The sequence below is a fragment of the Populus trichocarpa genome, chromosome 5 (assembly GCF_000002775.5).
Source record: "Populus trichocarpa isolate Nisqually-1 chromosome 5, P.trichocarpa_v4.1, whole genome shotgun sequence".
Taxonomy (NCBI): Eukaryota; Viridiplantae; Streptophyta; class Magnoliopsida; order Malpighiales; family Salicaceae; genus Populus; species Populus trichocarpa.
Genome location: NC_037289.2, coordinates 17,410,619 through 17,424,324, shown reverse-complemented (window position 1 = coordinate 17,424,324; position 13,706 = coordinate 17,410,619). Strand labels below are relative to the sequence as shown.

The window sequence follows — 13,706 nt, the reverse complement described above, 5'->3', positions numbered from 1 at the left end:
TTGGTCACTCCCATGAAATCTGTGCCAACTGGTCCAATTTCAATTTGAATTGTAATCAAACCAGCTTATATAAGCTTAATTAAGGAAATGCTAAGTGTGTAATTTTTGAGCTATTTTGGGAATTAACACAAGGAAGCCCGACCAAACTCTAATTGGTTACCAAACTTTTTTCCTCTGCAATTGTATCCCCATTTCTCTTGGTTTTTCCAACCGAATTCAATAAAACTTTCCTCAATTTATCCCATCTAGTTACAGAAAAGCCATTTGCTGAAACAAATTACATTTCGCTTACAAATTTTATCTGAAACTTGATAAAACAAAGGTGGAATCGTTACATAAGTTCAAAATGAATTACAAGGAAATGCAATATCTTGCTACATTCTATTTTGAACACTACCGAAAAAAAGGAAGGTAGGGAAAAGAGGAGGAGAAAATCATGCAAAAAGGAAATTCAGAGCATAAAGATTAGAAATGTCAGCTAAAAATTTCAAACATTTTACAAAAACAGAGTTAAGGACAATCTATCAGATGCAGTGCTTGTGCACTCTCCAACAGTGTACTTGATGAAATGGCAGAGTTTTCATTCCATACAGATTGTTCAACTTTTGCCCTTGCTTGCATGACCTGAAACTCGAAGGTGAAAGTGGCACAATAAACAAAATTAAATGAAGTTATAAAAGAAGGTAAAGATAAAGAAACAAACGCATCGTAATCGTGATCAAAATGCTGACAGTGACAGGTGTTCTTCGATTTCACATTTACTGGAGTAGAATTAATGAAATGCTGAAGATATATACCTTGAACAAGCAATTTTCAAGTTAAAAACAGATCGAACTTCCTTGGATGAAGATAGTGTTGCCAATAATTTCGCAAATGCTTCGAAAGTAGATGCATCAGAAGGAACATCTAAACATAGCGAGTTTACACATGCCACACTTTTCTTGAGAAGTGAAATCCCCTTTTGCAAGTCCTTGTGTGTTTCAACAGAATGTGGATTGCAAGCCCGTCCTTGAAGAGTTTTGCGGAATCTTTGCTGTGGGCGTGATTCCTTCCGCGAAGCTGTAGCCAACGATTTTCAGTTTCTGCCAATGAGATGGCTTCAAGCTTTGGGTGTGGGCCCTGTTTCTATTGCGTAGGTTAATGGTGTAGCCACGTGGCACTCACTTCTAACAATCTTTGGAAGTTTTGCCTTGGGCCTGCCAGTGGTCTCTAGATGGGATAGGTTGTTTGTAACCTTCAAGGGTCCTGTCTGTATTTAGGCCTAAGATAATGTTTAGTATTATAGTAGCTTCAGAGGAGTTTTTATTTGCAAATATATTATAAAAAAAAAAAACCCAAGAGGGACTATAAGAGCTACTGGTGTTTCAACAATCATCTATGTTAGTCTTACAGATACTATCCCCAAGATAAGGGTGATCGACAACGCTAATCAAGGTTCGCTTTCATGTCCAGAATCACGTGGAAAGACTTTTCAAGGAATCCGCACCAGGGAAAATATGTTGATGCTTCCGGAAGGTGCCACTCAGCTCTTTATCACATGAAATGGTCTTTCACTAGCTTCTTCAGTTCCTCCATCTTTTTTATGGTCTTTGGACTCATCAGATCTCTAGCCTCCCTCATGAGTGTGCCTTCTTGACTTAAATGGTAAGCATCTACCATAGCTTTTATCCAGCTGTATAGCTTTTCTGGAGTCCTACACAGTAGCAGCAATTCAAAAGTAATGAAGTTATTAAAGAAATGTTATGTGCGTGTAGATTGAGAAGTTGGGGGGAAGAAAAAACCTCTGCTTCCATCACAAAATCATGCAGGAAGGATCTAAGCAATCCTACCTATCCATAGTATCCATCATTTTCTTTATGATTTTTAACAAAAGTATTCAATCAGGACAATTTCCCTTGGTCATGAAACAGCTAAGAATATGCTTGAAACCTTGACCAAGGATGTTTAGGTCAATCAATCTCGCAATGAGCTGATAAATTCATGCACAATAAACATAAAACAACCAAATTTCATATACATACGTGCATAGAGAGTCCACATCCTTCCCTTCTAGTCCTTCTCCTTGAGTAAATGCATCATTTAAGGCACACAAACACTCCTCAGGATCCTCAATTGTGAGAAGATACTTCAGTATTCTAATGTCCTTGGGCACATTCCTCTGAAGATTACCTACTGCTGTCTTGTATAGGTGATACAGTACATCCTTGACCTGCAATACAGAGCAACAGATGATCCACGCTAGAGCAACAATCTAACAAAAAGAAATAAAATGATGAATCTGATAATTCTTTTCCAAGGGCTGGTTTGTGCATTCTGAATGAAAATGGCATAGCAAACAAATAATCACTGCTCCATTCCCCTTAGAAGGGGGAAACGACATGACAGTAACAAACACTATTGCTTCTTGTAATGGTTCCTGCTTGACAATTTCATGTGATCCATCTGCGTAACATGACTGCTCTTCTAATAAAGATTTTGTCTCACTATCTATGAATGGAGAAGAGAGCAATTGTTTGAGGCCATAAATCACTCTACCTCATCTTTTGTCATGTTGGACTCTTTAGCGGCTGACCATGCTTTTGTGATCATCAGTACCAATGCTGAATCAAGTTTATTTTTTTCAGCCAAATCATCTATCTTCTTGCAAGCAGCATCTAAGGAAGGAGAATTGATGATATCTTGGAGCTTTATTTCTGCAGCATTCAATGCTTCTGTGTTCTCTGTTGCACTATCATAAGCTTGTACAGCAGCCACACAGTCATTTCCAAGCTTTGCCAGGGCTTTGCAAACGAGAAAATACAACTGAGTATCACCCAAAACACAAGACGAAACAGGGAAAAAAATGTATTTTCAGCTCAATCCTAATGGCAGGTTTTCCATTCATGCTAACGTTCAACAAGAAGTCTTTGACAAATGAAGGATTAGCCCAATCATTGGAGCAGCATCCAATTATACTTGAAGAAAATAAAGGATTAAAGCCTATCCCCATCATGGACTTTGCACAGCTATGACAACAGAGTATGCTTGTCTGAAAATCTCAGCGAACAAGTTACAGCAGACAAGGTGATTGAGATCTGACTGCTATTGCCACAAGCTCACATGCCACTGCCATGGATGGAGGTGAATCAATCTTTCAAGAAAATAAAGCGCATATGTTTATATAACAGTATCAGTTTTTTGATCTCTAGAACAGGCAACAGGTAGCATAATTATACAACTTCCAATCTTGCTACCAGTTAGACTTGATATCTGATCACCCCGCCACAACCAACTAGGAATACAGTGTTCACACAAATAAATTATCAATAAATACATCACCAAAAAGGTGAGAGCACACACTCACCATTTTGCTCACTTGGATTGTCATGATATGATTGTGCTACAGTGTAAAGATGCGCAAAAAATTCTTTCGTGAAGTCTTTACGATGTTTGGCAACAACTTCACTTAACTCCGATGGTGCCTTCTTGATCACTCCAAGAAGTTCATTATGCCTTTGCATATCTTCATCAATCTATCGAAACAAAATTCACAAATTAATCCATACCAAAACACAAACACAATTAAGAAAGATATCGCATTGCCAGCCAAGTAAAATAGGGAATTCACATAACTACAAACTTCATTAAATACTAAGAACCAACCTCTTTAAATTTCCTAGCAAACTTGAGTAGATTATGCTTCTTCCCAGGATCATCCTCGCTATCCGCTCGTTCCTGAGACCTCTTGTAGAAATGAGGCCGTAAATTGTTCCATTCCTTGCTAAAAGCGAGCAACTTTCTCCAGTCATTTGGAGTGGGCTTGTCGACCATGAAAACATCAATTAATTTATCGCATACTCGTGCCATTTTACCATCATCAACACCATCATTTTCGTCATCATTAATAGCCGCTGGTTCAGACGAACCAGAAAACGACAACTTCTCTCCTTCACAATCACTCGGTACAGTAGTTGTGCCCCCAACAGCAGCAACAAGAGAGGATTTTCGCCGCCTCGCTGACTTAACTGGTAAACTACAGCCTGGAATTTCATAAAATATAAGCAATTTCTCACACTAAAACACCCAATATGTGGCAATTACCGGAATTAAAGGTTGGAATAGCAGCAATAAGAAAAAAAATCATTGAGTGGCTTTATATTACCATTGAGTTTCGAAGAGATAATAGGGTTTGAAATTGAATATCTGAAGAAGGAGAGAGAAGGAGACCGACGTCGCGAGGTGATTGAAGAAGCCGGTACAGTCAGAGAACAAGAAGCCTGCACAGAAGCACAGGCCAGCTCCATTTTGGAGACCAAATTATTAGCTTCCCTTTTCAGTTTTTTTTTAGGGCTTCTAATTTATCAACTAACCAGTGAGCGACCAGTCACAAACATAGAGCTTCAGATTTAAGAGGAAGAGAGAGGGTGGGTTTTAGAAGAAAAAAATTGGAACCATCTGATCTGATATTTTCTCGAGGTTTTAGCTTGTTCTTCGAGAGAGAAAACGGTGTCGTTATCAGGACCCATCTTCCTAAATAAAACTATTCGTACCAAACGACGCCGTTGTTTTGCAAGGGGAAATTAGTCCTTTTCAGCTAGTATTGCTGTTAAGGAGGGAAAAAGCCAACGGCTCTCCCAAATTTATCCCTGCGACCCTAACTACTCCAGCAGAGTTTTTTTTAGAAGAAGAAGAAGAAACGACGGTGCGCAAATGCTCTCTTTAACGGCATGTGTTTTACCAAACACGTCTCTCCTCCAACAATCTTCTCCCTTCAACATACAACCGCCACCGTCCTTTACAGAACACAAACGCGCTTCAAAAAAAGGAAACAATAATAATTACTCTAATTCTCATTGTTTCTCTTGCAAGAGCACTAGTGATTCACCTTCTGCTTCTTATTTTGAATACCCATCAACCACAAATTCTCCCGGATATAAAGGAACCCCAGGTCTTCATTTTTCAAAAACAGAATCAGCAAGTGAATTTGTTGACTCTAGTTTGCTTGCACTTTGGCTGCAGTCTTGTTACAGGGTAAAAGACATTAGAAGAATACACGCGGTTTTCTTAAAGTGTTTGAGAGACTCGGGCACTTATGTCAATAATAATTTGTTGAGTGGGTATTTGAAATTAGGGGAGTTACTTGAGGCGCGAAAGGTGTTTGATGCAATGCCTGAACGAAATGTTGTTAGCTGGACGGCAATGATAAACGGGTACTTTAAGTTTGGTTTAGATGATGAAGCTTTAAGTTATTTTAGCCAGGCCATAAAGGATGGGGTTGTACCAAATAGCAAGACTTTTGTGTGTGTGTTAAATTTGTGTAGTAGAAGATTAGATTTTGAGTTAGGAAGACAAGTCCATGCTCGTGTTGTAAAGGGTAACTGGAGGAATTTGATCGTGGATAGTGCTGTTGTTTATTTCTATGTTCAATGTGGTGATTTGAAGAGCGCATTTTGTGTGTTTGATCGGATGGTCGAGCGGGACGTGGTTTCTTGGACAACAATGATTACTGCTTGCTCCCAACAAGGGCGCTGTGGAGAGGCTTTCGGGATGTTCACACAAATGTTGAATGGTGGGTTTTTGCCTAATGGGTTTACTGCATCTGGCATTTTGAAGGCATGTGGAGAGGAGAAGGCATTGAAGTTTGGGAAACAAATACATGGGGCTATAGTGAAGAAGATGTATAAAGATGATGTTTTTGTTGGGACTTCTTTGGTGGATATGTATGCTAAATGTGGAGAGGTTTCAGATTCTTCAAAAGTTTTCAATGGGATGAGGAGGAGGAACACGGTTACATGGACATCCATTATAGCAGGGTATGCTAGGAAGGGGCTTGGCGAGGAGGCTATATGTCTTTTTCGATTAATGATGAGACGACGGGTAGTTTCTAACAACTTGACCATTGTAAGTATGCTCAGGGCATGTGGCTTGATTGGGGCATTGCTTGCTGGGAGGGAAGTTCATGCACAAATCATTAAGAATTGCAGCCAATCAAATGAATACTTAGGAAGTACTCTTGTGTGGTTCTACTGTAAATGTGGGGAGTCCCGTACTGCTTCAAAAGTCCTGCAACAAATGCCTTTCAGAGATGTTGTCTCATGGACTGCCATAATTTCTGGTCATGCATGTCTTGGGCATGAGTCTGAGGCCCTTGAATTTTTGAAAGAAATGATGGAGGAAGGTGTGGAACCCAATTCATTTACTTATTCATCGGCTTTGAAAGCATGTGCCAATCTTGAAACTGTTCTGCAAGGGAAATTGATCCACTCCTCTGCCAATAAGACCCCTGCCTCATCTAATGTGTTTGTAGGTAGTGCTTTAATTCATATGTATGCCAGATGTGGGTATGTATCAGAGGCAATTCAAGTTTTTGACAGTATGCCAGAGCGGAATTTGGTTACTTGGAGGGCTATGATTATGGGCTATGTAAGGAATGGGCTCTGCCAAGAGGCTTTGAAGCTCATGTATAGGATGCAGGCAGAAGGTATTCAGGTGGATGATTACATCTCTGCAAAAGTCCTTGGGGCATGTGGAGAAATAGAGTGGGATGCAGGGCATTCATCTGAGTACTGCTTGCGTACTAGTTGAACTTCATCCAGGTGTAAGTTACATTGGAACGAGAGCTTGTGCATAGCTGTCCATATTAGAAATGTGCTGATTCTTATGGAATTTATGTTGCCTGGATGAGGGGGCCCAAATTACTGATCAAGGTACTTACCCTGCCTCCTAATTGCAGCTTTTCCTACTTTCCTTTAGCAAGGTGGAAAGAAATTAAAAAAAAGGGTACTCTGGAAACTTCAATGATCAACATAGCTTGTTGTGTTGTTTCTTGGCTGACCAGTAATGTTGGAGGCCTGTTGAAAACATGATGCTATATTATATCAGCAACATGAAAATATCACGTGTAAGATCATGCCAGGGTCTAATTGCTTCTTAAAAAGTGCTCTTAAACGTGACCCTGAGTATTTCTTCAAGAGTGCTCTGTTTTACTTTACCTACTCGAGGTCTATTTCAGCTCTTCAAACCATAATATGCCTTTGTTTCTAGCATTAACAATCTTCCCTTTAACGTGCTGACTGCTCTCAGTCTCACATGTATGGTGCATGCACACAATGGAACTAGACAAAAATGATTGCCAAAGAGTTAATGGCGAGATAATGATTCCTCCATCATTTCAAGTCCCTGTGTACAAGTTTTTTTATGCAAATTATATGAACTTCGAAGTAAAATTACAAAACGATATGCAGATATGACACAAACTCAATCTTTTAAGAGAGCAGGTGTTAAAAAAGCATGAAAGTTCTGCGAAACTTAACAACCTTTTTTTAAAAGCATGACTAAAAGCAGTCATTTGGAACACAGACACAGTATACCTAAAAAATTTATTTCCACAAAATAGTTCACTTGCAAAACCTTCAAAGATTGCCTTGGGCAATTCTTTTGTAGTTATTTGTCTTTCCACCACGGGGCAATAATAAACAAAATCTTCCACAAATCCCAATTCACGTAGCTTAGTTTAGTGGTGATTTGGTGAGAAAGCAAGCAATGGAAGAGTTGAGAAATTAACTAGTGCATCAGGACAGGAGGGTCACCGTCAAGATTGTTAAAATCACGATTTTAACACGGCACAGAAAGCTGTTTACAAACTCGGATCGTAAAAACGGATCGTAAAATCGTAAGGAATTTTAAAATATATATAAAAAAAAATTCATGATTTAAATAAAAATAAAGATTTTTTTTTAAAATTCAAGGCATTTGAAATATGTAGATAAAATATATTTCTTTAATCTAAACTTTATTTTCTTATTAATGCATCTCTTAATCATTTTAATGAAAATATTTTTTTTAAATTGCAAACACGATTTTCTAAACAACAATCTATCATAATATTAAAAGTAATATTTGACACCTGATAAATTTTGGTCCTTGAATTTTAAATTTTTTTTCAAGCAATGAAACTAAATTGTTTTGTTTAAAATTGAGCATTAACCCAATGACATAATCTTTTTTGACATTAAGATAACCACTTAGAAAAAAAGTAAAATAAAGTTTTAAGCTTCATTCCTTGTGAACATTACGTAGAATAACAAAAATGAAAAATAAATCAATAAACATAGTAGAAAAAATTTAAAGGACGGAAAAAAAAAATTAAAGGACGGAAAAAAAAAAAAAAAAAACATTGTTGTTTCTCCTTTTAATACCTCCTAGTATACAGTAAAAACACCTTTAGATATTTTTGTTAATAATTGCATGTTGTACAATATGCACAGAAGAAACCAAAACGTGAACGACTTTCCGTATTTTTCTTAAACCAAATCCTAGGGAAAGCAAATCGTGCCCGCGAAGCTTTTGCTCTTACCAAAGCATCTGACAGCTGTCCAAGAGGGGGAGATTTTGTTTCAAGGCCTCATTTTATCAAAATCACAAAATCGGTCCTGAAATCACGATTTTGCGCGATTTCATCCGATTTTTGCAATTTCACTTGATTTCAACCCGATTTTACCCATTTTCGATTTTTTCAAGCGATTCAACCCGTAATGCATGTTTTGACTCGTAAAATCGTACGATTTTACGAGTCAAAACGCGATTTTAACAACCTTGGTCACCATCATGGTCTTCCCGCTTGTTATTTCCCTTCCCTCCCCATAAATAATAAATGAAAGAAAAATAATCTCCTCTTTTATAATTTTGAAATACTCTCTTTTTTTTTCTTTTTTCTTTTTTTGGTTGTCATGTCTTGATAGTCTTTGTAGGTTTCTGCTTGCAGGTCAGTGTTATTCTGCTATTTCTTTATTCTCTTATTATTATTATTATTATTATTATTTTGGAATCATCCATTTTAGTGGATGAACAACGGATAGTGTTCTGTTTGGGATTTTATTTCTGTCATAACCATTTATCTCCTTTAATCCACTTTGCACTTGTTTTTGGGTGCCCGATCTGGACCAGCCCTTCGATGCTACTCTCCTGGGGATGTTGATAAAGAACTGATGGAGGCTGCCTGTGATTTCTTAAGAGGTGGAGGACTTGTTTTTTATTTGAATGCCAACACTGCATTTGTAAGCAAGATCCTCTAATGGTAAGTTTTTGTGTAGGGTTTTGTTGGTTCTTGAAAATTGTTGTGTTTTCTTTTCAATGATATTATCTCCTCGGTTTCCAGGCTTGATGTGGATTCTGGCAAGCATAAGGTGGAGGTACCCAAGCATTTTGGCCATAAATCTAGATTTTTAAGCTGAAAAAATTGTTTTGGTTCGAATAAAATACTTCTAGAAAGAAATGACTGTTTATATTTTAATATTTATGGTTGGGCTGGACAAAACATGGACAAGAAAAAATAATTTTTCATGAGTTAAAAGAATTATAAACTACCCAAAATTATAATAGATTCACCAAAAAATATTTTTTTGTAGTTTAAAAAATTATTTTACAAGAAACTCAAGCATTGACCCTGAGCCTACATGCACTCGTGTGGGTTGAAATATAAAGCCGATTTTGCTTATGACATATTTCTTCTAAAAGATTGGGTGTTTTTTTGATCTAATCTTAACTTCTCAACTTTCTATTTTATAAAAACCAAGAATTTTTTTTTTTTTTACTATGTGAGAAGATTTTTTTAAAAGGGTTTTGAGTTTCACTAAAACAAGTCAACCAAAAATTCTTTAAAATTAATTTTTCATTCACTCGTATAATTTATTTAAATCAAGTTAATGCTACATTTTAAAGAGCTTGTACTATATATTAAATTCCCATAAAGTCTAAAACTGGGCTCTGTTTTTAATTTGGTGACAAAATTACCCATTAACCAAAACAAACTTTTCCAACACATTTATCCTCTTTTTGTATTTAATTATATTTATGATATTGATTTTGGTATGTTGGATATGTTATGATTTTTTTATTCTATTGTTATTTAGAGGAAATTATGGTGATTCCATTGAAAAACTACAAAATGTTAAAGAACTGACACCCTCTTATTTGGGTGGTAAGGTGGGTAATTGTGTCTTCTATCTATATTTCTTGCTCTTATATATAATTAAAATTGACTTGTTGAGTTTTGGTTATGAAAAAGGTATTAAGTAGAGATATTATTTTTGTTGTTGTTGTTCAGGTCTCTGTGGTGGAAGCTCTTATGCGGCTGACTTTAAAGTTGGGAAGTATATGTTTCTTTTAAAACTATCTTTTATGTGTGTGTATTTTATAATTACTCAGTTTTCTATTTAGAAATTAAAAACAAATTATCCATAGACGATTCTCCCTTATATAGAATGATACTTCATCAATGCTCGCAAATAAATGGTTAGAACTCTTATGAAAAGTTGAAACGAGAAATAGTGGTGAGAATTATGAGGTTGCAACTGCTTGGGCCAAAGCAACCAAAGGGCTAGTTGAGCATGTCCAAGGTAATCTTGAATCAGGTTCATGTAAAAACATTGCACTATTTTTTTTTTGTTCTTAGTTGTTTCATTGTTGAATTTTAGAAGGAGTTTTTCAAATAAGCCAGTTCATTTGGGATCTATAAATCCACTCTTTTTCCTATTCAAAGACCAACCCCTTCTCTCTATGTTTTCACATCGAGAATTCTTTGCAAATAAAGAGATGTCAAAGGATTTTCTTACTTCCCAAACAAATCCTCTTACATCTATATATAAACATTGATTCATTAAGAATATACAACAAAAGCACTTTGAACTGTTGATTTATTGCTAGAGATGCTTAGAACCAAGAGTTTATTATCTAATAGATTTTTCTGTTCTAATACTCTATCCAAGAGTTATCAGTATTTATTAAATCTATTCTTATCGTACATAAGGCTATTGAATCAAATAACAAAGGTATTGTTGAGAAAAGGATGACTTTTCCTGGATGAAATAAAAATTGAATTTATGTAATGGGGGTGTCCAGCTAAAATATTCTTCTACGGACTTCAAGACAATAAGGGCTGCATTGGTGAGCATTATTTCTATTTAAAAAAAAGTTTAGTATGCAATTGCAGACTGATGTATAAAAAAATAATGTTTTATCATTTGGAGAGTTCTTACATGCCACAAGAAACCTTTCACCAGCAAATGACTTATACCAGAAGGTGTTATCGTATATAACTTTAGGACTCTTTTAATATTAGCTATAAAGATTATTTTTCCATGAATAGAGGCTAAATATTAGGAATCAGTTAGACTCCATGTATAACATATACTTACATGTATAGATTGGAGGTATATATAAGAAAAGGAGGGGAACTCGCGACAAACAGGTTCTAAAAAACAGAGTTCTTTGTTTCTGTTTTTTTTTTGGTTTTCTAAGTATTTTGACAGTTTTCTGAGTATTTTGACATGGTATCTAAAGCAAGTAACTAGATTACCTGTCTTTCATGAATTTTTTTCTCTCTCAAGAGAGCTTTGTTGTGGGTTCTTTATTCTCGGCATTGTCTCAGTCGATTTTTGGAGTTCTTGATTCTCAATTCCACAACTAGGATTTCATCAACTTTTGTTGTGTTTCTAAGTTCTATTCTTGTTTCGGTGGCTTTTGGATTTTAATGTTTTTCCTCTAGTTCAATTGTGCTGTTTCAGCACATTTTTTATGTTTTAGGTATCAATTTTAAGCGTTATTTGTTTAGCATTTTGGCGAATTCCTTCCTTTCAACACCTTTATTGTTATTCTCGTGGGTGATTATTTAACTCTAGTGGATCATGTCGTACGATAATGTAGACTCGTTTCATATTCGGTTTACTGAAAAAAACTATTCTGCTTAGAAGATTCAATTAAAATTATTTGTCAAATAAAAAGAATTGTGGGGTCATATGATGTGAGTACTCTCATACCTCGAGAGGTCGAGGCTTTACCTAAATAGAAAATCAAGGATGCTCGGCTTATGACTTAGATCCTCAGCTCAGTTGAGTCTCACCTTGTTCTCAATCTAATGCCTTATACAATTGTCGTCACCATATGGAATTATCTGAATAAGGTTTATAATCAAGAACACACGACTCGGTGTTTTTAATTGGAGTATGAGATGGCTAATTTCACACAGGAAAGTCTCTCAATTGAAGAATATTTTTCTGGTTTTCAAAATCTTTGGGTTAATTATTCAAATATTGTTTATGTTAATGTTTCCATTGCAGCTCTATTTGTTGTTCAAACAGTGCATGACACAAGCAAGAGAGATCAATTCTTGATGAAGCTCCATTCTGATTTTGAAACTGCACTTTCTAATCTGATGAATCATCATCATATACCATCTTTGGATGTCTGTTTGAGTGAACTCTTTCGTTACGAGTAACGTATTGTAACTCGGGCTGTCATGGAACATCAGGCTAATGTTAGTGCATATATTTTTGTGGCTTATGCAGCACATGAGAGGAATAAGGGTAGAGACATACATATTGTCTAATGATTTAGTTGTAAAGCTTTTGGTCATATTGCTCGAGATTGTCCTAAGAAGTTTTATAATTACAACAAGAAACAAGGTCATATCAATTCTGCATGTCCTATTCAACCTGAATGGAAGCAGGGTATTATTTATCATGCCTCCACTAGTGCCTCTAGTTCTGCTACATTGCATGTTGCCTCACTAGTTGTTCCTATTTCTGCTCCTACAACCTTAACAAACCCGAATACACTCATTCCTGAAATGGTACACCATATGATCATTTATGCTTTTTCTACTTTTAGGCTCTCAGGCAATCATAAAGTTTCTTCTAAACCATGGTATTTTAATTCTGAAGCCTCTAACCATATGACCAATATTGTTGTTCCTCTTTCCATTGTCAAAAATTATAAGAGAAATCTAAAAATTAACATCGCTGATAGCAGTTCTTTACCTATTAGTGATGTTGGTGATCTTTCCTCTTCCTTAACTGATATTTTTTGTGTCTCCTGACCTCTTCACAAATCTTATTTTTGTTGGTCAATTAGTTTATAATAATTGTGATGTCCATTTCTCCTATTTTGGTTGTGTTGTGCAAGATCAAGTGTTAGGGAAGATGATCGCGAAGGGGCATAAAATGGATCAAATCTTTCCTCTTTACATTTCTTCTTCCACTATTATTCCTAGCTTTTCTTTACTTTCCTTTGCATGTAATGTTGTTGGTTCTAGCAATAAGATGTTGCATAGATGTCTAGGCCACCCAAACTTTAATATACTTTGTACTTTGTTTAATTGTAGATTATTGGGAAATAAAACATGTTCTTCTCCTGATCTTTCTTTTGATTGTACATCATGCAAACTTGGCAAAAGCAAAGTTCTACTTTTCCTCATCATGCATCTCGTACCTCATAATGTTTTGACATTATTCATAGTGATATTTGGGGTATTGCACCCGTTGTTTCTTATGCGCATTACAAGTATTTTGTTACTTTCATTGATAACGTTAATCGTTTTACTTGGGTTTACTTCCTCCGGGCTAAAGCTGAAGTTTTTTTCAATCTTTAAGTGCTTTCTTGCACTTCTTGAGACTCAATTCTCTGCCAGCATCACCCTAATTCTAGCGATGAATATATCTCTAATGAGTTTCATAACTTTCTTCAAAGCAAATGGATCATCTCTTAGCGTTCTTATCCTTCTACACCACAGCAAAACGGTGTTGCTGAGAGGAAAAATCATCACCTTTTTTATTTGGTAAAAACTCTTTTACTTGAATCATTTGTTCCTCCTTGTTTTTTGTGTGAAGCACTTTCTACTTCAGTTCATTTGATCAATCGATTACCCTCTCGTACGTTAAATCATGTTTCTC

General features: G+C 36.0%; 2 protein-coding genes across 2 annotated transcripts; one reads left to right on the top strand and one right to left on the bottom strand.

Annotated features, from left to right (window-relative positions):
* Nucleotides 1-1,299: 1,299 nt before the first annotated feature.
* Nucleotides 1,300-4,453, bottom strand: LOC7460919 (uncharacterized protein At4g37920). The gene is made up of 6 exons (XM_002306561.4): nt 4,142-4,453; nt 3,643-4,019; nt 3,344-3,512; nt 2,536-2,780; nt 2,022-2,209; nt 1,300-1,693 (listed from the first exon to the last, which is right to left on the bottom strand). The coding sequence occupies exons 1-6, from the start codon at nt 4,281-4,283 to the stop codon at nt 1,534-1,536; spliced, it is 1,281 nt and encodes a 426-aa protein (XP_002306597.2). The 5' UTR covers nt 4,284-4,453; the 3' UTR covers nt 1,300-1,533.
* A 107-nt stretch (nt 4,454-4,560) lies between these two features.
* Nucleotides 4,561-9,140, top strand: LOC18099514 (pentatricopeptide repeat-containing protein At4g18520, chloroplastic). Its single transcript, XM_052453232.1, has 2 exons — nt 4,561-6,686; nt 8,926-9,140. Exon 1 carries the CDS (start codon nt 4,690-4,692, stop codon nt 6,562-6,564), a length of 1,875 nt encoding a protein of 624 aa, XP_052309192.1. The 5' UTR covers nt 4,561-4,689; the 3' UTR covers nt 6,565-6,686; nt 8,926-9,140.
* The last annotated feature ends 4,566 nt before the right edge of the window (nt 9,141-13,706 follow it).

What these genes read in the sequence shown, in the direction of transcription:
- LOC7460919 (XM_002306561.4), bottom strand. Translation starts at nt 4,283, where the DNA reads ATGGAGCTGGCCTGTGCTTCTGTGCAGGCTTCTTGTTCTCTGACTGTA. An exon ending in TATCTCTTCGAAACTCAATG is followed by an intron (nt 4,020 to 4,141) that starts GTAATATAAAGC and finishes ATGAAATTCCAG; the next exon opens with GCTGTAGTTTACCAGTTAAG. An exon ending in GATGTGGACTCTCTATGCAC is followed by an intron (nt 1,694 to 2,021) that starts GTATGTATATGA and finishes GCTACTGTGTAG; the next exon opens with GACTCCAGAAAAGCTATACA.
- LOC18099514 (XM_052453232.1), top strand. Translation starts at nt 4,690, where the DNA reads ATGCTCTCTTTAACGGCATGTGTTTTACCAAACACGTCTCTCCTCCAA.